Source organism: Caloenas nicobarica, chromosome Z (assembly GCF_036013445.1).
Source record: "Caloenas nicobarica isolate bCalNic1 chromosome Z, bCalNic1.hap1, whole genome shotgun sequence".
Taxonomy (NCBI): Eukaryota; Metazoa; Chordata; class Aves; order Columbiformes; family Columbidae; genus Caloenas; species Caloenas nicobarica.
The window spans coordinates 47,970,311-47,997,939 of record NC_088284.1 but is presented as its reverse complement, the minus strand read 5'-3'; the positions used below and the strand labels follow the sequence as shown (position 1 = coordinate 47,997,939).

The following is a 27,629-nucleotide window of genomic DNA, read 5'->3' as shown; positions in this document are numbered from 1 at the left end:
TAAGACCATGTTTCTTCCTCCAGCAATGCTAAAAAAATGAAACAATGCATCCTTTGAATACTGGATCAGCTAAATATTGCTTTTAGTCAACTAATCTCTATTTTTATTTTAATCTTAAATTTTATGCCTCATTTTTGCATGAGTAAAAAACAAACCAACAAACAAACAAACAAAAACCAAAAAAAACCACCCGGCCAAATAAAATCTTGACAAATCATCAGAACAGGAAAATTCATAAATCTTATCTAGTATTCATTAAAAATCTTACGAAGCTGCTGGATAATTATCAAAACCATTAAGCATAGTGGAAGAACATTTATAATTTAGGAACCAAAAGGAACACCAGCTAAGGGAAAAAATTGCGACACTTTATTCCAAGCTTCAATAGAATTAATACAAAGAAATGTATGAAGCAGGAACAATGATGTCATTCTACTGTAGTACAACTCATGAACACTGTGGCTATGAGCTAGAGCAGTTAACACACACTGCTTGGAACGAAGTATATTGGTTTGGTTTTTAATAAAAGGTTTAATAATTCCTCTTTCAAAAACTAGCAGATAATCCCATATTAGAGTTTAGCCTATCAGCAAAGCTGCTGAAATCAAGACACTACTCATGTGGTAACAAACTCTTCAATATACTCCATCTTCCGTACAGATTTATTTTTCAATGCATCTCACTAGGTAAGAGACAAAGTGTTGGACTCCTACTTTTCATGAAGAAAATACGAAATCTCAAGACATTTACTTGTCCAAAACAAAATCTGTGGAAAGGAATTTTGGAACAAAAGGCTGGATGAAGAAATGACAGAAAAGATATAGTGACATGCAGTTACAAAAGTACTTTTCCATAAATAGTAAATATACATATATATGTATTTGTTCTGCACCTGCACAAAATAAAATAGCTGCCATTCCTTGTTGTAGAAATCCTGCATCTTGTAAACGACATTGTCTTATTTGTCAGAGGAACTCCAAGTACGATGCTGACTTGGTTACAACTAGTGTGGACTTTAAATAAAAGGTGCAAATGAAATCTTGAATGAAACAGTCTTGATAATGTAATCAGGAAGCAGAAAAGTGCTCAGAGTATTAAACATGTAATCATAATCTACAATTGACCAAATAATTAAACCTTTTTTCCTTCTGTGCTTCTCAGGCAGATTCACACATGCAAAAAAAAAAAAAAAAATCCAGGAAAGGGAAACATGCAAACTTTTAAACTCTGTGGGACAAAAAGCTGCAATGAATATCTGTAAAATTATTCATTTGAAAGTCAATCAGGGACAGCAAGGCCATGTTGTGTCATATACACCCTAGATAATTTAAAATATTCAGAGACTAAAATTTAGAATTTAAAAAAATCCTAATTCTCACAGAGCTAGAAATTCACATGGCAAATCACACCATCTCGAACTTGCTTTTTCTTTATGGGACAAATCTTGGGAGTAGCAAATGTCAGCAAATACGGAAAAATGCTTTCACAAAAGGATCCTCCCCACTCTCTTCACACAGGAATGCATTATATTCCTCCTATGTTATGGCAAGTGAAGGACCACCATGCATACAGTTTTGGAAGACGCTGATAAGCATGCTACAGGAGAGAAAGACTACCTGAACTGTACCTCCTATATAGCAGTTCCTGGCTGGTTGCACCCGGAAAGGCAAAACACACTTCTGCCTCTCTCTGGCTGCCACAAGGAAGGCTCCTGCTTTTTCTTTTGCATTCCTCAGCCAACTGATGATGACAGTATTTCACCATCCCCTCTCTGTGTCTCTCACCACTTCCTCACACTAATAAACGCACCATTGGAGAACTTTCTCTTGGTGCTTCCTCACAAAGAGCTTTTTTTCAACAGATGACACCAGCAATGGAAGTGTTGTGGACTATGGCAAAATAGAAAAACGAGAACATTCAGAATTCATTTGCCTTCATCCCTTGGTTTATAGGCTTTATTTTATAAGATGATCATTGATTTTCATGTTGTATTCCTACCTTCAGTGTAAGTCTCTTGAAATGTGTTGAGAGGGAAAACAAATTAATTCCATCTGGCTAGCAAGCGTTTGAAAGAAATCACAATTTGTTACCTGTACGCAAAGAAATATTGCTAAAATTGATTAAGATATAAAACTACACAATTTAAACACTATTTAAAGCTACTGTCTCTAGACAAGCTCCTTAAAACCCTTCAAGTCTGTAGACTATACTTGTACAGGGATCAACTATGTTGGTTTAAATATTTTTCTACACAATAGTTGTTCCAAAGTTAGTTTGCTTTTCTACTTCTGTACCGCATAGGACACTGTCTGCAAAAACTTGCCAAGATGACAGAATTTTACCTTTAGCTTGCACTTGCAGACGTTGCTCTACGCTGCAGCGTATTAAAGTCTGAGCTGCTTTGCAGTGAGGTTACCGAAGATAACTCTTGATAGAAGTGGAGTGAAAGTATATATTTTCAACTGAAATTCTGTATAAAAGGACTATATGCAGTGTAAGATACATACTGGGTTACAAATAAGACATAGTATCCCAAAACATCACCAAGCAGAATCAAAAATTGTCTGACACTGCCAATGGGGCAAAACAGTAAAACTGACAAAATAAATAGGAATGTGTTTTCCAGTCGTTTTTTTTTTTTCCTATGGGAAAAGAACAAATCTGCTGAAACCAAAAAAATATTTCAAGCAAGATGGGAAGCGTCCAATGATTAGAGAGCAAAAAAAATCCCAGGAATTTGAAAATCCTGTGCTCAAACCCCATATTGCTCCCAATGGCCTGGGAATCCTGTCTGAAATGGCAGCAACCAGAGCCTCCAGACAGAGAGATGCTCTTGACTTGGACTGTGTATTTGGACAATGAAAAAAAGAGCTTTGCTTTCATCCAAAGTGTATACTGTAACAACTGAAGGAAAACATGAGCCTACAAGGTATTAAATGGGGGATACACAGTAGAACTTCTACCAAAAAATGGTTGCCATAAGTTGATTAGGAGTCACTAAAGCTGCCCATTTCCCTTTGCTGCACATTTAGACTGGACCTACATCACAAACTTTTACAGCTGACAAAGTTGTGTTCCTAATCAGATGCAGACCCAGTAGAATGGACACATCCTGTTTGACCTAACTGGTGAAGCAACCAGCAATTACAACTGGGTGTTTGAACGCAGCACTCCACAAGTAAACAAGATAGATACACATATGCATTCTGAAAGTGAAGATGAACAACATCATCAGCCTGTCGTTGTTAAAAGTGAAAGGCTGGGGATTTATAGTCCTGAGAAATTACAGACCAAGAATCCCTGAATGACAACACCAATCAATTAAACAGGAAAACAAACAAACAAACAAAATGAACAACAAAAAAGAAGACAAGAATAGTGGCAAACTGCTATAAAACATGCCTTCACACATTTAAACTTACTCCCACACTTTACTTTCATTAACAGATCATTGCTTTTTTTGTACGGCTTTATTCAGCTTGTGTTGATTTGGGTGCCTAACACCTCTGCTGTAAAAATAAAAATAAACCAAATAAATAAATAAAATAAAATAACCTGGAGAGCTATAAAGAAAAGTCCAATTTCTTAAAGCTACTCAGGGAGAGGACTTTTTGTTATTAACATCACAATCGACTAAACCCTTCATTCAAGTTGCACTTTATTAAATGGCTCTTTTAAAGAATAAGAGACAGCACATTAGCTGCTCCTGCCAAACTTACACCACGTCTTAATTAGTGACACTTTAATTTCCCTCAGAACATCCCATCACCATTACCATTATGTTTTAAACTGACTGCCTTTTGACGTTACTAGAATTTAACTGTGCTTCCAATTTATCCTTTCTTCCTGTACTTACAGGAGCCCCAGATGGATCTCCTTTGCTAGAAACAAAGTCATTCACAGTTACAGAAAGTCTCCCTTTGTTTCCAGCTCTAACAATATGTACTCAAAAGTCCTCTGCTTCAAAACCCTGCCCCAGAGCTGTACATTTCACCCTAGCCTAGACATACTTTCATCTGGAATATTGTGTCCAGTTCTGGGCCCCTCAGTTCAAGAAGGACAGGGAACTGCTGGAGAGAGTCCAGCGCAGGGCCACAAAGATGATGAAGGGAGTGGAGCATCTCCCTTATGAGGAAAGGCTGAGGGAGCTGGGGCTCTTTAGCTTGGAGAAGAGGAGACTGAGGGGTGACCTCATCAATGTTTATAAATATATAAAGGGTGGGTGTCACGAGGATGGAGCCAGGCTCTTCTCGGTGACAACCAACAGTAAGACAAGGGGTAATGGGTTCAAGCTGGAACACTAGAGGTTCCACTTAAATTTGAGAAGAAACTTCTTCTCAGTGAGGGTGACGGAACACTGGAACAGGCTGCCCAGGGGGGTTGTGGATTCTCCTTCTCTGGAGACATTCAAAACCCGCCTGGACGCCTTCCTGTGTAACCTCATCTAGGTGTTCCTGCTCTGGCAGGGGGATTGGACTAGATGATCTTTTGAGGTCCCTTCCAATCCCTAACATTCTGTGATTCTGTGATTCTGTGATACTTGTTTTTACCCCTTCCTAGAAGACCACATTTTTCCCTTACTCTCTGCTTTCCTCCTTCAAGCTCTCACTTTGTCACATCCTTCTCCCCCTGCACAGGAGAAGATGGCAAGACTGTTGCACAGTTCTTTTCGTCTCTGAAAAACTCATAAAGAACTTTTCAAGGGAGTCCCTGCTTAGGTATCCTTGTTCTGTCTGCAAAAAACATCTCATAATCTTGCCTTCCATCTTCTCACCTTCTGTCTCCAGCAGTGATCGTGCAGATGTAGAAGCTGCAGATGTGATGCTCCCATTCCTCCCAGCTCCTCATGGCGGCAGAGTTTGCTGGCGCCAAGTCATCTGCTGGGTCAGGGACTTTTCCTGTGCATTCTTTGAAAACAGCAGCATCCCTTCCATCCTAGCTACAATGCAATTTTTCACCAGCATAGAGAATAACTTCTACTAGCTGTAAATACATATGCAAAGACATTTTCTGATCTGAAGACTAAAATTCCTGTCCAGGCCTCTAAATCATCCAAATGACAGTGCCTGTCAGTTTAATGACTATTTCTAAAACTATATTGGGTAAGATAAATTATTATTTAATTACATATTCCATAGGTTCCAGCAGAAAAGTTTACTTTAAATATTATTTTTCTCAAGAAGAGTTTGTTTATGTATGTATACATACATGTGTAGTATGTATATAAATATACTATACAATAGATTAACTTATGTGATCTACATTCAAGGGCAATTAATTGGGTTTGTTCATCCCATGAGTGTGTATATCCTTCTAAAGCTTTAAAATAAAGGTTTTGATGTATTTTTTTCTGTAACTGCATTTCAGGAACACTTTACAATATTGCTATAGAAACTCTGCAGCCAATCCAATGGCATGCACTAACAGTTCACAATCCAAACAACCTGTTACGTTTTGTGTACCATCGATTACTTAAACTGCCCACTGAGCACACACATAGTGAAAGAAAAGTCAGCTGCATGAAGGTCATAAACCATCTGAACACTGAAAGATTTTATAATTGTTTGTGTTGGACAGAAGTTCAAGGATTTCAGCTCTCCTACAAAGCCAGAATTTGTCTAGCTAAAAAATGAACATTAATAAGCTAATAACACATGGCAATACTGTAACATTTTGCAAAGGCTGACCATTAAAAGAAAAAAAAGTTAGACAAAGGCTGTCAAGTAGATTAACGTGAAATCTCTTTGGGTCAACAGTTGCCAGGACCACAATTTGGTATCTTTTATAGGCACAGCATCTCAACAATCACTACCCGAGGATCTCCACTCTTCACTATAGTCTGGAGGCATTAACTGAGTGTAGATTCAGGAAAGTGAGAACTGCATGAGGTATTGCCAAGGTAATTTCTTTCGAACACCTAAGATCTTCCATATGTCTCCCATCCAAATAATGTCAAGAACTAACCACATTTAACTGATCACATCTGAAAGATTTAGAACACAAAACATGGCTACAGGCATTAAAGGAGAAACTCTACGAAAACACACATTACCATGCTGAAAGCATTTTTATTGCTGGGTGATTTCATAATTTAGAGAACATTATGGTATTAATGTGTATGAAATCATTAAACATTAAAAATGCTTTCTAAAACCCATTCCTTCCCTTCAGTTTAGACAAAACCTTCAACATATGTGCTCCATGATGATCACATTATTCATTCTTTGGAAATTCGTGACAAAGAATGCTTGAACATTTAATAGCTTGAATGCTTGAACATTTAATAGCTAAAGAACTTTTGATAATGAGTGAACAAAAAGGGTGCGTACAAACAATGTGGCCTTGTGAGTTCAGCAACAGTTTGTATGACTTTGTACAAGAGAAAAAATTGTACTGAAGAAAACCTAATAATAATAAAAAATAGTCAAGACATAATGGTGTACAGGAAGCCCAAGAAAGCTTGTGTTTATCTTAAAATATGTCTGGTGTCAAAGAGGCACTCCAGGCAATGGCACTCAGCTGCTCAGCACTACAGGGTAACACAGAAGGAAGAAGGAAGAGCACTGTCTTCAATGCCTTCGTCACTGTGTGAGAAACACAAATCTGGTGACTCACACTCCTCCATTCCAGGATGGACTGCACTGCAAATCAATGCAGCAGAAACCTGTTCCCTACCCAGCCTCAGAAGATTACATCCCAGTTGTCACCTTCCTACAACAGCAAAACTAAAAACCCTTTTAAAAAAATTATAATACTTTCTTCAGAAACGTAAGACTATAGAAGCTGTATTCTTAGGAAAATGTGCATATTGATTAAAAAAAAAAAAAAGAGATTTGCTGAAGAGAATGTAGCTGAGAAGTGCCTATAGACATATTTCTTCATTTAAAGCAGAGGAAAATACATCTACTTTTCTGGGACTTCAGAAAAAAAAAAGTTCAAAAATGACTAGAAGAAATGTACTTCCCCCTCAAAAACCTCAAAAAGTTATTACTGTTTCATGTACTGAAAATGACATCTCCTCTTTCTACGTATGTTCAAACAACTGAATGAAACTTTAAGAGCCCACTTCATTCCTTTAATATGTTTGCCTTGCACATTTATTTCATTAAGAAGTTTTTTTTCTTTTTATAGACAGATTGTAGATTTTATGAAAACAGTTTCATTACCTCAGTAACACACAGCAATTTGTTATGGTTCTATAGGCTTTTATGTCACTTCCAAAGCAGAGACAAGAGCCACAGCAAAAATTTTACTGCAAAAGGAGACAAGGTGGCAACAGGACATGACAGGCAAAACCACAGAAAGGGACAGGGGACAGAGGGAGTGTGAGCATTGAGTGAGAAGGGAATTTCATGGCAGAAAATAAGCCACTATATTCAGTATGTAACATACATTTAATTGAACTTTAAATTGAAGAGACTTCCCACAAAGTGGACTAAAGATATAAAATGTAGGAATGAACACTGTTCTTCCTGTATACATAAAGCAAGTGCATTAAGACAGGAGAGAAGAGAAACTTTCCCTGGGTGAGGACCGACTGCACTTAACCAAACTCTGTTGTAAAGTTTCCTGCTACTCACAGACTTTTGTGTTAGCCAAAAGCAAAACACAAAAAAGCCTCTACAGCCTATGCCAAACTCAAAGGCTGCATCTCTCCTGCAAGCCAAAGGTTTCCTGTTACAGGTATAAGAAAAGCATATAAAAAGATAAGGATTTTGATCTGAGAAAAGAGAGAAGGTGGACTGCTTCCCCCTCAGCTCACACCACCTGTCATGGACAGCAGCTTTAATGCCTGCATGTGCTATGGCCCCCAAGAGCTTCCTCAAGACTTTTATGGCTCGTCTCATCATTCGAATGCTAAAGAGGTACTGAAACATACCTAAGTAGGTAGAAGCATGTACCACAGGTCATTGCAAGGAGACTCCAGAGGCACCTTTAGGTCTACAACTCACATTAATTTATTTACTTAGAAAAAGTTGAGTTCTGCAAAAGTTGATATTTCTCTTCCAAGAAAGCTCCCAGAGCTGGCAGGAGCAGATTGTTTGTATGCTGTTCATTTCATATTAATATGTTGCACGACCTGTGCCAACTTCAAGACACAGGCATGCTCTAAACTCCTTAAAGAACATAGGTACACATGACATTTAACACATACTACTTATTACTGAAGTTGAAAAGCTCTGACGAAGCATTAACACTGGAAATAATACTTGCATTTGTAGGAGTTACATTTTAAAAAACCATATAGAAATAGGTAAATTCAAATAAATGTGGTGATGGACATTTTCCTGAGGTGAAATCTGATGTAAGTGTCTGAAAGACTCTCTTTCTTTCCATGAGTATTGTTACTGGCTTAGAATAGACCACCTACAAAATGGTATATAATTTATTAGCACTTCGAAAAAAGTCCACACTAGAGACAATGGCTAATATATTTCACATAGCCATGTATCAGTGTTTTTATTAAATACGCATTTAAATTAATTTAATGAAACTAATTTAAAAGTCTGTTGCTAAATTTCAAAGGTCTTTATATTACACTTGCATAATTTTTTAAACAGTAACTCATCCACTGTCAGCTAAAAAAATGATCCATACTATCATATAAACGATTACATTTTACTTTGCTGAAGTCTGAAAAAAAGAAAATAGCTCTGCTTTTGGTGTACAAAGGCTTTGGCACTGATTCAAAGACCACCTGAATATAATGGAAACCCCTGCCTGCTCTTCTGCTTAGTTTCATTTAGCTGGGAAAAAGATCACTGTTTATACAACCCAAACCATTACCACTTACAAAACCAAGTTTTCCCACACCATCCCCCTCAAACCACCAAAGACTGAACAGCCAGTAGCTCTGCTCTCTAAGATGGGCAGGAAAGTGAAAAAAGACAAGGAATCATCACAATAAAATGACAAAACTACTGCAAAAATCCAAAGCACTCTTCCCTCTCTCTGCAGATCCACTGCTAAGCAGACCGTATCAGTGAGGAAAGACCTTCCCTGTTGACCACTGGACGAGCACATCAGTATCTGGAACCCAGAAGAGCAAGCAATCACCTGCTATCTTAGATTAAATACAGGGAAAAGGTTTCCCAGATAGCCTTGGAATAGCAACAATGAGCTCACATCCTCAGTGGTGCTTAATTTGAGCATTAACATTCAAATATGTCAGATCCAACACCAACACATCAACTTGCCTACATGCCAAGTCTGACTTTATGTTAAATAAAAACTACTTAAATACCTTACCAGGTAACACAAACATGATGACGACAGCTCCTTAGTACTACAGTGAAAAAGTTACAACTCCTTAGAAAAACAGTTTCTGTATATTTTTTCCCATTTGCAATCAAAACATTTCCTACTCCTAAACAGGTACTTCTCCTGATGTAGCTTTTGCTATAATGCATGCTTACTAGGAGCTACAACCAAAGTCATCTGCAAAGTGTTCTGCACTCACTAGCATGCAGCAGTGGCTAAACAATTTCTCAGAGTAGTGCTCAGATGTTTTTCCCTGCTCTTTTCCTCCTCTCCTGAGTCCTCCAAGCCCTTCACTGCCTCCTCATAGCCAAATTCTGCTGTTCACACTGGTAGCACTGGCAAAAGACACATACAGGAACTGCCCACAAGGTTTCCAGCAAGCAAGCCCTAGTTCACATGTTTTGGTGGTGTATGCTGGATGACCTCTGCAATTAAAGTTAAACCAGACCCCTAGTGAAACAGGTGCGGAAGGACCTACAAAACCAAGCACAGACTGCCAGCTCAAGGTGCAGGGAGAACAGCCTCAGAGGCTCATGCTAACCAGAGTGCGTCAACAGTAGTATGCTCCTAGTTAATTCCTGGCTTTCATCTGTGCCTTAGCCTTCCCTCCTCTTTTTTAAGCACAACAAAGAAACAAAATGAAACAAAGAATCAAAACAGTGTAACTTCTACAGTGCTTTGCATACACAGTGATGGAAAACTTTGAGTGTGCTGCTCTCCTTGTCAAGTAGCTAGAAATAGGCAGGCACCTCAAGTCGGCAGAAACATGGCCCCCTCCTCTGAAACATAATGAGTGGCGGATATGAGGGTATGTAATTAAATCACGTGCACAGGTGATACTGTAGCTACTACAAAAGTCATTTAAGAAAATGGCTGAGGAAAAAAATATCATGGCCTCAGATAAAGGCTTCATCATCTTTGGAAATCACTGTCATTTCATACTAGTTACAGGTCTCATACCAGGTGACTTGTTAGCAAGTCTCTTCATAAAGCTCATTCAGCCTGCCAGTTAGAAGCAAACTCAGTGTAGCAAGCCAGGACTGCTGGCTTTACAAAACAGAAATCTGAAAGCTTGAAGGACACATCCATCCAGCATCAAAACTTCTCGTTTTACATTTCAGTTTATCAATGTAGTCTGCATGATGCAGTAATGATGCATTCCTAAACTATGCATTTTCAAGAGGTGATTTCCACGTCTTCTGGAGAGACCTTTACCTCTTGAAACCAATGCATTTATGCAAGCCTTGTTTTCACCTGAACATATTTTCTGACCTATCCAAAAATCTCTTTTAAAAATCTGTATTTTTATGTATTTTTTTTAGATATTTCAAGGAAATTACCTCAAACTGTTAGCTTCAAAAGTACGAGTATGCTCTCTTACCATTTATATGTGTGTATATATATATAGACATACACGTGTGACTATACACATATACATAGACACTTCTTCGAGTTTTGGTTCCTTAAAAAATTGATTGGAGTCTTTAAATTCAATTCTTCATTAATTAAAACACTCAAACAGTACACAGAGGATCTTTATTTTTTCCAAAGTAGGTATGAAGTCACAGCTTGAAAAGATCTGTGCTACACAGTCAACGTACTTCAAACAGAAAAATCAGCTCTACCAGTAGACTCCAGTATTCATTCAGTATTTATCCTGGCTACAACAGCTGTAGAGCAAAACTGGAAACTACTGCATGTTTGTCTTCCACCTTTGTTCACCTTAGGATTCAAGTAACTGACTTTAAAAAGAATGTCCATCATTCAAAGATAGTCCTTTGAGCTCCTTTGAGGGTTTCTGATTATTTACATGTCTATTTGCAGCAATTTCACAATGAACAACATCAAAAAAGAAAACAGCAAATCACAGAGTATAAAGTTGAAAGACCAAAAGGCAACTTTTCTCTAAGACTTTCCTCTGAATTGCTTCATTTAGTTGGAAGGAAAGCTCTCAACATTTAACATCACGTGCGATTAAGCTCTTAATGAGATGAAATCCTTATTTTTTCTTCTAGGAGGTACAAGCAGACTTGGAGCAATGGCTAGCATTTTCCAAATGAGATGTGATCATGCAATACAGCACATTCCCACTCCTATTACGACAGCATCTGCCCTTGCTATGGAGGTCACTGTGCTAACCAGATATGTCCCCTTTACACAGAAAAAGGCAATTTTTACCTGATGCTTCAACACCATGTTTAGGACAGCACGGTTTTCCAACAACAACAGGATTAAGCATGTGACTACAGTACTAGTAAACAGGTGAAATATTCTGCTAGTCAGAAGCTCAATAGGTGAAAATGGCCAAAGATGACACTGACTTAGTAGTACAAACCAGTTGCAAAATGATGATGAACCCATAGTGCGATGAAGCCTTAAAACTGGTAAATGTAATCCTGAGCTGCAGTAGTGAAGCTGAGCATTAAGCACCACTGTAGAAGTTGCAGATGAGCTCCCATACTTAGTACTGTACCTAACCCTGATCACTCATTAAAAAAAAAAAAAAAAAGAGACTGAGGCAAGCAAAAGGAAGAGTGATTGTGATTATGATTAAGAGAACAAGAGGAACAGAAATCATGGTTTCTTGTAACTCACTAAATAAGAGCTCTGTAGCAGTTATGAATATGTATGTGTAAGAACAAGGGATAAAACAAGAGCTTTCTAAAATAAATAACATCAACTCATAGAAGAAAGAATGGCTGCATATTTACCTCAAAGAAGTTCAAAGCGTAAGCGAAGCAGCTACTTATTGCAGCAATTGCATTTCTATAACCATATTCCAGTAGCATAAAGCAGGTAAAATGGAAAACCCCATTATTTTAGATGGACGTCAATATATTTGTAAAAAGGAATGGTGGGAAGTGAGGAAGGTTTCTTAAATACCTCCTTTGAGTGTGTGAATGAATGCAAATATCAACCTGTTAAATACAATACTGTTGCTGGTTTATTATCTGTATTGATGAACAGATGCCAAAAACTCTACTGGACATCTCTCATTACTATGTATTGGTCCCCAGTGAACAACGAATCATTATTACACTATAAAAAAACAAACAAATTTTCTTGAAACTGTTTAAAAAATAACAGAGAAACACTGCGTGAGTCTATTCTTGAACTAGTCATTAAAGCATCTCTTCCCATATAACTGAAATATTTAATCCAGCAACTAGTTTTATTACCTACCTACATGACCATAATGGATGTGACAAGGATGAAAAGTTATTTCATTTGTACAAGGTAGTTATGCAGTGTACAGAGAAAGATGCATTTTGATCAAGCTGATTAATATAATCATGGCTAAACAGAAACAACAAAATAAAAATCAACAAGAAAAGCACAATCCCTTCCTCCCACAAGCCAGGGCATTGCATTTTATTTTCTTTCAAGTTTGCAAGAACACCAAGTGTATCTATACTAAAGGAAACACAGACATTACAACTGGTGAAACCATCAGCTGGTTAATTTTCATTGGCAACTCCACAGATTCATGGCAGAACCTCCAAATAAATCTTTTCAGAGTCAGTTTCCAAGGAAAACAGGAGGTCTCAAAAAAACATCTAGCAATGGAAAATTAACAGTGAATTTATTTACTAAAATTATGAGTTCAGTACTAAACCAAACATTCCAATTAGCAAAAGCAAAATTCTTCTAAACGGAGATGAGTGGAAAGCTCCTGCAGTTCTAGACTTACCTGCAGGAATGCTACCACTGGTGTATTTTCAGACACTAAATCAGGTATCACAAATGTTCAGAAATAAGAAAAATTTGAGAGTTCCTATTTAATCAAGTCAATAACTAACATACACTCAGGAACATATTTTAACATGGTTCTTCCAAGGGCCTCAGTTAGATTTTTCCCCTTCTGAATTAACGAACTTTTCTCAGTGTTTTATCAACAATGTAGACAGCTAATGGAAATCCTATTCAGATCAATGTGGGAGCATCAGTGCTTTCACATCCCTCAATGCACCAGCAAAACCCAGTCAGCAGGTGAATACTATAGAAGGTAACTGGCATATTTAACAGAAACAAAACAACATTATAACACTGGATTCTCATATGGGGGTGAGATTCCTACAATCCTAGATATGTCTAGGCACAACAATTTTTATAACAAACATCAGTCTCCAGAAACAGCTGGCAACAAGCTAAATGACATAAATTTAATGGCCTTTATGATTATCCAGTGCTTAAAGCAATTCAAAAAGGCAAAAGGCAATACATGGCATTATTCTTAAAAATATACATACGCCCCCCCACACACACACATAGATACACATCTGCACATACACAGAACATCAGCATCATCTCCTATTTTAAGGCAAAAAAAGAATTTTTACTTGTGAGGATGAAGCTCCCAGTCACGAGCAGCTGATCTGTAGTAACTGTTTTCTAATATGCCAAACTCAAGTCATGTCGGTCTGTTATTCCAACCTACCTTCTTCCAGCATTTCCCTCTCCTGCTTCTAGAATAATGTGCAGCTAAAATAGTAAAGCCACTGCTGTTCAAACTGTTTTTCCGGTGATGAGCTACAAAGCTCAGGCTGGGCTGGGATAATTCATAAGCACACTGAAAAAAGACCAGCCCTTACTCATTTGAGGCTCTCTGTCCCATAAAGACCAAAGGTCTCTTACATTTCTCTCCCATTACAAGAGTTGTCACTTTCAAGCATACATGCCAACAGCATAGTGTGGTAAGAGTTTAAGAATGGAGTCTGAAGGTAGGTTTATTCTTGGGTTTAGTACAGTAAAAAATGAGGCTAACTGATTTGGAAGAGGGAAGTGAGCACCAGCTTACCATGGCCAGGATGGAGGAATGCCCAATGCATAGTTTCAGTCCAGAATTCTTTCTTGAAGGTATAAACAATAATTTTTGCAAAGATGTAATAGATACAGTCTACAACTCTAAGCGAACCTCAAGCATCAAATGCCACCAAAGAAGTATATACACACATTTATATGATGCTCTTGGATACACTAATACTTCACTTCCCAAAATTACTACAGCCAAAGATTAATAAAAAATACTTTTTACAGTTTGACAATATTGTTATTACAGTCAGCTACCCTCAATTAGGTGCAATTATTTCCTCCACCATATGAAGAAAAGTACCTTCAAACACAAAAATTTAGAGTGGAAGAAAAGAAGAATACAAACTACTAGCATCTACTTTCATTCGTTCCAGCAGGATAGATTTAGACCTAACAAATTATTTTAAAACAACCATTAAGAGCGTCAATAGTACATAACAATCTTTTTTCGTTTGTTGAGTTAAGCACTTTCCTAAAGGCTTTGTCATCAGATACATCCATTCTAGTTAAATTCCCTCATTTCTGGAACTGAGACTCAGGCACTTCAGAAAATTTTGTCCAAAACTGGTAAAAAGTGACAGAAAAAGGCACTGTGTTTTATCATGATCAACAATAGGAGGCAGTGCAATTCGGGCAGGATAAGATCTGGTCCATAAGAGAGTCCCCTTTGGTGATGAAAAGTTATTATAATAATAGGTGCACTACAGCTGGAAAGAAAAAGCTTTCAGGAAAATGGAAAGCTGAAAAGCTATGCTAAATTGAAGCTGGAAGCCAAAACACACATATAAACAGAAGAGAAGGTCACAGATATAACTACGAAGAGAAATCAAAAATAAGCTGAGAGCTAAATTCTTAAACTTTACAGTAGAGAGATTGCAATAAAAACCTAAGAGCACAACTTAAAAGCTCCAAAGGACCCTCACTAAGGCCCCTGGGAACTTGTTTATCAACTAGGCACAAGCTTTAAACGTATGCTTATGTATATGCAAATGCATATTTCCGTGCGCACAGATTTCCAGTGTAAGCCTCATGTAGTAAAGGCCACATACACTTACTGCATTGCAGCCACATATACAACTAAAGGAACACTGCATCTCTTCAGCACATCTGCTTCCAGAACATCAGTAGCTCGTTCACACATGTTAGATTAAGAAAGGGCCCTCATGAACAAACAGCTCCTTGATACCAGCAAATGCAGAGTCAAAAGGAGCATTGTCCCTGGTCATCAAATTATCACCCTTCAGATGTGAAGGGTGCCCTTGAATGGCTGTAAAAAAAATAAAAATAAAGCAACAAAAAGAAAAAAGTATAGGGACTCAAATGCACTTCAAAGTAATCTTGAAAAAATAAAATCCTTCAGATTATCAAGTGCACCAAAAAAAAGACACAAAATGTCAATCCTATTTGAAAATTATTAACAGGAATACTTCCAAGATCCTAAATTAAATATTTTATCAGAAACTAAAAATAAATTTTTTTAAAAAATCTATCCAGTCAGTACCTCAGGTTTTAGTCTTCAATATTCTAACTGCTTGGTTAAACCAGCACATTCCAGAAGACTTATTTTATAATTTTTTTTCCCCCATTTTTAAATGTTTACAAAGGTTAGTTTACTAAAGGTAAAACTTCAACTAATGTGGAAAATAACTATGGAAACAAAATGTATCTGGAAAGCACTAAATACAAAATAAACGAAAAGGTAACCTCCCCTTTCCTAGGTCCGTTTCAAGACTAAAGCATACATAAAACAGCATTCAAGAAGCCTGTGTCAGTTACCGGGCTGCTTGTCCTCCTCCAGAATTTCCTAAAATTATACCTTTAGTTTAAGATGTTTTTTGTTTACTAAAGTATATGTATGCTTTAAAAGAATTATTAAAAGCAGGCCAAAAACCTTTCCTTAGTGTGATACCCAGGAAGCCAAAAATATTGCAGCCAGGGTAGAACCACACATTTACTTGCTGCCCAGTTCCAAATAGGTACTAAAGAGTAACCAACCTGTGCACTAACCTTAAGACAAATCATTAGCCAGCACTGGTCAGATGGAATAAACTCCGCAAAGCGTAGCAGTCCTTGCTACACTTTAAATAATATATGTATTCTTTGAATATTTCATGTTACATAATGAAATCAAATAACTAAATAAAAGCATATTTTAAAGAATACGTTTACAGCAGCATATACTGACAATGACTTAATACGTATCTTTTCACATAAGAACTGAAAATAAATGGAAACCAGTTTGGTAGTGAGAACTACAGAACAAATAAAGTCCGAAGACCTAAAATGATACAGCTACACTTTATACCTGTTTGCCTACTTCCAGAAAACTCCCAAGAGACATACAGAACTAGGAGAGTAGCTTGAAAGCTTATTCTTCTAAAAAAGAAACACATCCTACTTTTGATACCTAATGAAATACCACAGTAAATACAAGTACAGTTAATTAGCACTTATTTCAAATAATATCCATAACTCTCTTTGTTTACAACTTCCAGCTTCTCTCTTTCTGAGCATTTTCTGCTTCAGCAGAAGCTCGTCTTTTGATGAGATCAAAAGACGCGAAGCTGGGAAGTGAAACTCAGGAAAAAAGTTTCCTCAGGGAGATTTTCTAAGTCAGGACAAGAAGAGATACAAACAACAGTCCAGAAAAAGCAACAAGACCCAGCAACTCTGGGGGCTGAGAGAGAGCAGGAGGAAACAATCTGTGGGCTATCAGTGTTTCAAAGAAGACTGCATATGCTTTGAGCAACTTTATACTGTTTGATTTACCTGGTAATCTGCATCTAACACTTAATCTTCAAAAAGGCTCAACCAGGACAGCTTAACAAAATGCTCTGTCAAAGTATGACCAATAACCACAATCAAATCAGTACATGTGAAAGGGAAATTTATTTCAGAACACCTAGGAAAGACAAAATTTTGAAAAAATAGATAATTTTGGGAATACCTATATAAACTAATGTTTCTTATGTTTGGTTTACTTGATTTTAAGGAAAAGTAAAGAAAACCATTTCAGGGTAAAAATCAAAAACATCAGGGTTTCATTGTGCTTTGTTTCGTGGATTCACTTAAAGTACTGAATCCACTGTTGACCCCAAAGCAGATGAGTTCTTCATCTCTAAGTCTCTTTTTTAAAATCAAGATTATTCCTTGTATGATGTGACAGGCACTGTCAAGGGTGATGCTGTGATGGGTTTCAATGAGATGACTCTTACAACAGTTGTGCCACAATTGCATTGTCTCATGTCAAACACTATTTTTAAGTACACTTGAGCAGCTAGCCTTCCACACCAGACTTGTATGGAAGTATCACCTCCAATATACCAATTTCACAAAAGTCTAAATGTCCACATAAGTGGAGAGATGGTTCAGGCAACCCATATGCAGAACTAATTTTTAATAATTTAAGAACTTTTCCTGATGTGTTTCTTTTGCTAGTCTGTGGGATGCTTTGGTAATTCTAAAAAGAGCTTATTCTTAAAGAGGAAAACTTTTGAAATATTCCCTTTGAGAACACACAAACATGCAAAACAGACTAGAAAGCTGTTAGCTAGCCCACATAACCCTGCACATAAATAGCTGCTGGCATCTTAGAAGAAAGTATATTAAGAGGAAGGTGTATGCACACTCTGTCACACCATGGACATGAAAATGCATCCCAGAGTCCTCCAGTACACTAGCAACTCAGCACCAGCAGTCAGAACTACACAGCTGTCAAACTCCAAAAAGGCACGAGCAGTAGTAACTCTTGGGGCACCGCAGGAAAGACAGGACACACCAATTTATGGCAAACAAGCCATAAAACTAAGAGAAGCTAGCTCTCAATCAGGCAGAGAAACAGCCCCTTTTAGCTCTTGGTTCCACAGCTAAGACTCCATCATACAGCGAACCACAGCCATAGATTTGTGTGTGCTGGCGCAGACCTTCACGGTACCTATGGGAATATCATCTGAATCCTTCACAATAAAGACTCCTAAGAAAGGTATCTCCAGAGACCACTGTTTTCTCACCATGTACTTCCTCAATTCTCAGCCAAGCTGATCTTGCAGGATCAAGAAGGGGCAAGAAGACAGGGAGTCCCCAAAGTATGTGAACACAAGGCAGTCCCCCCAAATTCCCCAGGTAGAAGAGCAAATGAATGACAGAAGGTTACTTACAAAGCCAGAGAAAGAGCAGGGAGTCTGTGCAGCACAATGGGGGCAGGCACCTCAGATGAGGACCAACCAGAGTCACATCGGGGAAGAGTAACGACCCAATTTTAGCACCATGGTTACTGCAATAGGATATGCATCTAATGATTTGCATTTTATTTGGTATTGTGTACACAAAGAAACACTATATTACAATGCTATGGGAATATAACTGACTTTTGTAACCAGGTGAGATTCACAATAAAGTAAAAAAGTTTGATAACTACCTTTCACATTTCTGTAATCAGATAGCTATTAATAACAAATAGTTAAGAGTGCACATACACAATCCTGTATCAGTAATTGGCCATTTATGCAAACAGTCCTCAAGGCCTCTGTGATCATTCCATTCCTCTCTGTATACGCACAGAGACCCCTGCTACAATCTTAATTATCCACTCTTCCATGATTTTCTATTCCAGGGTCACTGACAGCTTGCCCTGTGCTTTTTTAAAACGACAGCTGCATTCACGTAACTGCCTAATGAAGCTGCCCAAAACCAACAGCTTAAGTGAGGGTGGGTACCATTGCTTCAAGACTGATCATTCCAATACCCAAATGAGTAAAATACCACCTTATCATCAAAGGCAAATAAACCTCTAACACTTCTTTTTAGTGTAGTATTCAACTCAAACCTGAGTTGTGATCCACAAACATCTTTGCCAAAGAGAGAGACAATAGTAATGAGCCTGTATTCTAGCATTGTCATAGAACTTTGTAAAAGGAAAGAAACAATGGGAAAACAGACACAATCATTAATGTGGACTGCTTGTATGTACAAAGTACAATATATTCTTTAAGTACCAATGTATGCATTACCAAAAGATCAAAAGTATACAGGGTGTTTTCTGTGAAAGCATTTTTTGTATGCATGTAGTTTTTAAGTTTAAAATTAATGTAGTTGGCATTGGACTTGATGATCCTTATGGATCCCTTCTAACTTGAGATATTCTATGACTCTATGATATTTTCTCCCAAGGAAAGCGAAAAAAGCACTACAAAAATAAAAGCTTTCAAAATTAATATTAGAATAAATGTCCCAAATACACTGACAAATGATCTTTCACTCTTTTTATACTGGATTTGTTTTTTTCAATTTTCTTAAGAAAAACCTTCTCCAATAGTATTTATACCCTGAAAATGTTTGATTTTTCCTTGAATTGTTATAGCCACTTAATCCACGCATTGCATTTTATTTTGTCCTTTTGTGAAACCACGCTATTTGATCTGCTATAAACTTAGATTACAAATTACAAAATGGTCTTCTGAAACCAGAAATATCATTTAAAAAAGGCGGGGGGAGGTAGAGGATAAAGCCACCAGCCTTTATTTTCCAAATGGGAATTTCCCTCTGTTGTCAAGTCCCTCCTAAATAGCAAAGCGATGAAAAACACGGCATCTCAGTTTTTTAACTATATTTTTTTTCCAAAAAATAAAGCAAGTATGAGTCACTAAAATCAAGCTAATCTCAGCATTCATTTAAAGAAAAACATTTCAAAGCTTCAAAACTAGTGGAAGAGAGAGTGTTAGCTTGAAATATGGATTCTGAAAGCACAAAAGCAAAAGGCCCTTTTTAATCTCAACTGTTACTGATTTGGGGAAGCAGGTGTTGCTAACACCAAACAAAAATAAAAAGGCTTTTTACAGAGATATTTCAGACAAATTTGTCAAGTTTATTACACCTTATTCATTACAGCATCATCAAAACTAGAGGATAAATTAAGATATAGTTGACAAATACAATACATCCTTCTGGGTCCCTTCCAACTCAGGACATTCTACAATTCTATGAAACACATCAGAACAAGGATGGATCTTCTGTAGAAAGAAAATGATCCATCCAAAATACAATGCTTCTAGCAGATACTTTCTCATGCAGCAAGGAAATGTCCTAGATTTAGGCTGCAGTTGAACTGTTGCTTCCAGCCAGTTCGAATGTAAGATGCTGCCAAGAAGGGCAGTTTGACACTCTCCTGCCCCTTCATTCTTGTCCGAACATGACCACCCCTTCTCTCTTCTGATGCTTTTAAGCTTCGCCATGAGTACTGACTGATTCAGCTGAAGAAAACACTTCGGGTCAGGTTCAGGTTTCAAGTGGATCCTGCCTCTGCTTCAGCTCACCATAGGGCTGCACAAGTCCTGCCGAACAGGACAGAAACTGAAAGGAGCAATCACCCTTCAGTGAAAGCCCCTATTTATGTCATCTTAGAGCAACTGCCAAATTGCAGCCTGAGGGCAGGTTTTTGTCTCCTCCATTTTGCATAAGTGCCCTAAAAAACCTGTTATTAGATTCACTCTCTCAGCAATCTGATGACTAATTCTTTATTTAAAGTGGAGGAGCTTGATCAGCAGAGGGAGAGACTCATCACCTCAACCATAATTCATTTGCTTTGTGGGAGATCCAGCCTTTAGGCCTGGCTTCGAATCTAGCAGAACAAAAATTAAACTCTAGAAAGCCCCCAAAATAAGAGCGGCTCATTGTAGGCTTGTACACCTCTTAATTTTTTATGCATTCTGTCAAAAAAAGAAAAAAAAAAACCAAAACCACTATCCCCAAAAAAAGCTGAAGATGTAGCCCTCTCCTTGCCAGCAAGCATATTATACATATAAGTTAGCACAGCATACTAGCTAATTCTAAACAGCAGCAGAATAAATAGGCAGCCAGTCTTACCTACACCAGTGGAGCCACACAGCACAGATCAAGAGCTTTAGGTTTTCTCTTGAAATCTTTGATTTCTTTCATCCTCACCAAAAAGAAACTTTCCACTGCAGTCAGAAATCAGGTAAAAAATGCTGCAACAGTGATTCAACTTCTGTTTGAAGTTTATATTACTCTTCAGCAACACATACTAAATACAAACTACGCATCTTCCCAAAAGCAACAAAGTTCATAAAGATCTTGCAGCTAAAAAGGACTTGGTTTAATACTCACATACAAGAGGACTTCAGGACAAAAGTGAAACTGGCTATGCAGAAAGTCCTGTCCCCTATCTGAGGTTTTGCAGATGTGTATCTGAGGGAGTAATTCCCCTTCTAGCATACAAGAAGTGCTTCTGATCTAAAGCAGGAATGAGAGAGCACGGAGCAAGGCTTTCAGTGCCCCAGAAAAAAAGTCACTCTTGTCACCGCCTGATTCACCAACCCACAACATGCCAACCTGTTCAGGTACAGCATCAGACTGCTTGAAATAGCCAGCTACACAACACAAATTATGCCAAAGCACAAATGCGACCTCTGTCTCTCTGGACACTCTATTTCACTCCTTCCCTTCTACACAAATTTAATGCTGGGATAGCATCCTAAGCAGCTTTTTCTTAATCATATGCATGTTCTGGAGTATCTCCTGAGGCTGACTGACATCAAAGATTCTTCTAAGAGATGGAAATACTGGTCAGAAATTAGCAGCTGCTATTGCAATGCCAAACACATATTTTCTTTTTCCATACCTTAATGTATAGGCCTGGGGCCTCCAAGAGCACTGATAGTGAAGACTGGTGTCACTGTATTCCAGATCCCATAAAAATATATGTTTTTTTCAAAAAAGTGTTGGTTTCAAGGCACCAATCCTACCATGAAAAGCTGAGCATCTGGGTAGTCATGTAACTTGGTTTCCAAAACTGAAGAAAGTAAACATATTTTTCCATTTTATACCACTTACCCTTAGTGCCTGGAGCCAAAATTTCCTGCCATTCAACATCAAAATAAATTACAACCAGAGCGATAATGTTATTTATTATCAGTTTTCTTCCCTTCTCCAGATTTTCTCCTAAGAAGACAAACCAGAAAAACAAAAGCAAAACCTCTTCCAAGAGACCACTGTCAAGGCACAATGATAATTCTGCTGTCTGATTCAGATCAACAGGCATCACATGCCCAACTGGATTTGAAAACGACTTTGTACAGACACGCCTCAAACACATCAGTGCCAGATTAAGCTGCCAACGTAGCACAGGGTTTAGAAGTCTGATTAAGAACCACTAGTCCTACATCGATATCCATTTGTGCGGTATATGTCTTCCCTGCTCTACCAGTACCATAGGTGCACTATTTTACAGGGGCATTTGCATTTATTGGAAGTCTTTAAAAGCACCTTTCTATTGTGAATTAAAGGATAGAACTTCCACCTTTAAGGTTTCTACATACTTAGCATCCATTATTCAAAAGTTACTTTCATTCACCTATTTACAAAGTTGTAGCCTACCAAACTCATTTGTTAAATCACCACCTTTCCCCAGGCCATTCAAAAAAACACTAATCCATAAAATTGACTATTTTCTTGACTTTTTCTCTTTAATAGCACATAACCTCTTTCAGTGGTGCATTTAAATAATTTTTCCTGCTTAACAAGGGAGTTTCACAATGGCAAGCATATATTAATATTAAAAAACGGGTCAATATAACTAAAATCTTTTTCATCATTTTAGCTGTCACCCTTTACCCTTTCCGGTAGTTGCACATTTAGTCTATTTTTATCTACAAAAATAGTCTGGCCACTAACCACAGTATTTCCAGAGAAATATGCTTGAATTTTAGTTACAGAATTGCAAATAAACTTCTTGGGTACTGAAACACATTTTTATTACTTTAGAAAATGCTACTACCGAATGAAGTAATTTGCTCCTGAAGTGACTTCAGCATAGGAAGACTTGTTACACTGCATGTGTCCTTAATACATTTTAACACTGTTTTACACTAAGAAAAATACTATTAGAAGTGTATCATATACACAGTCAGTGTAACAAATTTCATTTCTGTACAAGGAAAAAACAAAAACAAAACCAAAAAATCACAACACCAACTTATTTCTGCTTTCACTGGTTATGAACTCCATCAAAATACATCTGAGCAATTAAGAAAATGCAGGGAATTCTTCTTCAAATACCAAAACATATTTTAAGAACCTATGACGCCAAACAAACAAATATGCCTCATGCTTGTCCAAAACCAAGTTCTTAAAAAGATCCAACCTGAACAGCATACGCCAAATACAGCAGCATCCTGTCAAGCAACCTATAGCACAGCAATACTTGAAACATGGCTGCAGTAATTGTTACCAATGAAAACTGAAAGACACAAGTAGACTAAATATGCTCACAGCACCATTACATGAATGTTTTCCTCTCTTTTTTCCTTAGAGTCTGCAGTTTACATTGTGATGCATGCAATAAGACATAATTATGGTGGAAAGAGATTGCGGATACAGGTACTTAGAGATGTAAAACTCTGTAAACAAACAGCACATTGCAATTTACACTGTCACTTACCTCATATGACCAAACACACTGTGTTCCTCCAAACCTTCGGACACACCTGCCCACCTCCACATCCTCATGAGTGGTGTACATTTCTTGAAGGCATTCACCTATATGTGGCACCATCCTCCTGAGAACCTCCCGGCTGAAGATCATTCCTGGCCCTCCCATGCAGAAATTCTCTCCAGGCTCCAGGCCAAGTTTTCCAAGTTCTTCAATATTACCCAGACCAGTCTGTCCCAAATACAGAGGTTTACTGCTGTTCAGTGAGCGAAGAAACTCCTCCAATTTTTCACCTGAAAAAAGATATTACTGTTATTTCTCTGCCTATTCTGCCAGCCATCCCTTTTCTTGTACCTCAAGTTTTTTTAAAAAGTATAACAGGCACCGGAGACTTTCACAGGAAATCACTTCCAAAGCAGTATCCCATGCCTCACTGAAAATATCCTCGGACAAGTTTATCTTTCACACATTTTTTTAAAATTAATTAACATTGCAATGACATTTTAATTCAGCCAAAAGCCAGAATATGGTCAAAACTCACCTACAGTAAACCTTGTTCTGTTCAACCAACATTGATAGAAAACACACCCTTCCCAGTGTAAAACTCTCTCTAAAGTAGAACAATTTGCCAATGTAGTTCCAGCTTGAGGAGGAAAGGAAGGGCAGGGGAAATGCCAGGTATGATTGTAACAGGATTCATTTTTGAAAAGACAAGAGCAAATGTAAATTAAACAAGATGTTTGATTACAGAGTAATTGTTGCAATGAGGTAAAACTCAGTCTCCTTCCAAAGTAATTCCAGTGGTACAATGTCTACACACTTTTTCTTCAAACCCCTTACCTATTTCTTTTAAGAAATTGTGAATTCATATTTACTTGAAATTAAAAGTTTCTGGATAGGTTTAACTTGGAACCTTGGAAGCGGTTAAAGACAGGATCATTACTACTCTAAAATGAACCCAAAGAAATCAGTGACAACTTCTACACCTGCAACCAAATATATGTACATACATAAAGAGGCACCCGTGCGAATATTTCCCAGATGAATGACAGCTGACAAGCAAGCAGCTCATTAAAGGACTCAAACAAAATCAAGGGACAAATAGGGAAGTTTGCAGTTACCTCCAGTTAACTGTCAGCAGTGCAAGCGATCACACTCACAAACTAGGCTTATGCTTACAACTTCAGCTCCTCTTTCCTAAGAGCAGGACACTGCACGAGCGACAGCAGCTACAAACACAGACCAAAAGGAACATTCCTTTCTAACAGTGCCACAAAACTCGCACGGAAAGAGAGGCAGCGCTTTTCAGAGATACACGCTGCAAAGGAGACCAGCAGCTTTAGAAACAGCCTTCAGCGGGTGCGTGGGCTTAGCCTAAGCGTCAGTGACCCAGCGCAGAACTTGTGCTGAAAACACTATTTCCGAGGACTACCGGACTTCGGGCTGAGCCGCAGCCGCGACGGGGGCTGCCCGGCCGGAGCGGGACTCAGCTGCCAGCGCTCCCCGCCGCTCCCGCCCGCCCCTTGCACACGGCTGGCGGGACGAGGCGGCACTGCCACCCTTAGGCTGAGCAGCAGAGCACGGCCGGGCGCAGGGCCGGCACCGCCCCGCCGCTCCCCTGCCCACGCCCAGACCCGCCGCCCGCCGGGCCGGATCCTCGGGCTGGTCCACAGCAGAGCCTTGCCTAGGGAGCCGTGCCCCAGCAAGCGCGGGGGCCGCAGCACCGGGATCCCACGCCCACGCAGGGGCCGTTCACCGTGCCCGGCACGGACCAACCCGCCGCCTAAAGCTCTCTGACACACACCGGCGCCGCGGCCGCCCAGAGCCCGGCCCCGTGGGGACACCTCGGGGTTCCCACCGGGTTCTCAGCGCCGGGACCGCATCCCACGCCCCGCATACGGGGGCTAGAAGCAAAGGCCGCCGGGGCGCGGCGTGGATCCAGGTATCCCTTGCGCTCCCTCTCCCGGGCGGCAACCGACTCTACGCATCCCCCGTGGGACCCCGCCAGGCCCCCAAGCCAGCACTCCACTGCTCCCCTCCCTCTTTCTTTCCCTCCCTCTCTCTCTCTGCATCCCGCCGGCGGGGCGCGCCCTGGTCACCTTTAATGTAGACGTCGTCGTCCGCCCGCATGAACCACTCGAATTTGTCCAGGTAGTGGTCGTGCATGTACTTGATCATCATGAAGGACTTCTTCTGCGGCGGGTAGGAGTCGTCCACACCAGGCAGGGCGACGACGGGCAACGGGGGCAGCCCGGGGGGCGCGGCAGAGCCCTGGCTGGAGAAGAACTCCACGCGGCCCGGCACCGAGGGCGCCCACGTCCGCTGCGCCGCCACGGCCCGGCTACCCAGGTACTTCTGGGCCGTCATCACCCCCACGTAGAGGAAGTTGCGGGGCTTGGCACAGCCCGGGGCGCCCCCCCAGTCCCCGCTCCCGTTGTGGCTGACGCCGGTGCGGCCGCTCCGTTTCTCGCCGCCTTCGTCCTCCTCCTCCGGCTCGCCTTCCCCGCCAGCGGCGGGGCTGGACACCGTGCCCTCCGCCGCCGCCGGCGGCAGCTCCCAGGGGCTGCTTCTGAAACTCGTGCCGCCCAGCACCGCCGCTGCCTCCGGCGGCGCCTGCTGCCCGCCCGCCGCGCCCCCGGCCGCCTCCGGCCCCGCCGAGCGGCCGTAGTACGAGCAGAGGCTGGCGCCGCGCCTCTTCTTCTCGCTCAGCTCCGCCACTTTGGGGGCGATGAGCCAGGAGGCGGCGGTGAAGCCCAGCACCAACCCCAGCACCACGCTCAGCCAGGGTCTCCGGGACCGCGCTGCCATGGCGCGGGCGGGGCGGCTTCCGCAGCGTCGCTGCCCCCGCCGCCTCTCTCTGGAGGAGACCCCCGTCCCGCGGCGGCCACGGGCGCAGCGACTCCCGGCGCGCCTCCCTGCCCCGCCGCGGCGGCCCGGGCGGCTGCGCTGCTCCCCAGTCAAACTTCTCCGGGCGGGAGGGCGGCGGCGAGGACAGCTGAGCACTAGCAGCGGCCCCTCCGCTCCGCTGGCACCTTGTCACCGCGGCGGCTGGTCCCTCCCCGCCCCTCCCACCGCTCAGCCTCCTCCACGCGGCGGCGGCCGCCCCGCTCCGCGCTTGCCGCTCAGCCGGCTTCCTCCGCGGCTTCCGAGCGCCTCACGCCGGAGGGCGCCGGTGCCCGAGCCGCGCCGGGGAAGTGGCGGCCGCCGCTGCCGCTCCGGAAGGAAACGATTTTTTTAAGTGCCGCTCGCGGCTTTGCCGTGCCGTGGCCGCGCCGCCCTCCGGCGCTGGGGCCGGGGCCGCCGCCCGCCGACCGGTGGGGCGAGGCTGCCCTCGGCTGCGACCCCTGGCCACGGTCGCGTACCGGTGCGCCTGGCTCCCGCCGCCGCGCTGGGAGAGCCCGGGGGCTCGTCTGCGGCCGCAGCTTCACATCACTCGAGGGTGGCCACGGAACGCCGGGTGGGACTGTCCTGCTCTGGTTTCTCATCCAAAGGGTGGTCATGGAAAGGCAGGTCAGGGGGTGTAGTTTCAGGAGGAGGGAAGCCATCTCCTCTGCCCCTGCTCTGCCCTCTGGTCCTCGACCCCAAAGCCAGCAACGGTAGCCCTCCATGAACATGTCTTTTCCAGTGGTGCAGATTCCCACAGCCTGAGTATATCACGATTATCACGAGCTCCAAGATGCTGGAGCAGAGCCCCCTCATCCTCATCACCTCAGGATGACTGCATTGTCCACAGCCCAGGATGACCGACAACAGGAATTAAATGTTCAGGCCTCTGTGCCTGTACAGACATCTTTAATTCAGAATTTTAAGATCTCCCTAATATCCTCCATATTTATATGCATCCCTGAACTTCATTGTGCGAAATGCTCATCTCCAGCAAAAGCCATAAATGTTCCTGACATCCATGTGTCATTTCACTGAAATGCATCCAAGTTACTGAAGATCCAGTAGCATATGTTTAATCGTTAGTCTGCAAACTCGCACATTTTCATACCTAAGTCTGTGGGATTGTCTGTCACTTCACGTGGCTTTATCAATTGTCAGATACGTATGTCAGGGCAAGAGGAAGAGTATGGAAGCTGTTGTTGCGTGATGTTAGCAACATCACGGG

General features: G+C 40.8%; 1 protein-coding gene across 1 annotated transcript in view; it reads right to left on the bottom strand.

The window, feature by feature from the left end:
• Positions 1-26,326, bottom strand: part of CHSY3 (chondroitin sulfate synthase 3) — a 169,101-nt gene extending 142,775 nt beyond the window's left edge. Inside the window, exons 1-2 of the mRNA XM_065656832.1 lie at positions 25,618-26,326; positions 23,528-23,811 (exon numbers count right to left, since the gene is read on the bottom strand). Of these exons, the coding sequence (XP_065512904.1) occupies positions 23,528-23,811; positions 25,618-26,326 (993 nt within the window). The remainder of the gene's footprint in view (positions 1-23,527; positions 23,812-25,617) is intronic.
• Positions 26,327-27,629: the final 1,303 nt, after the last annotated feature.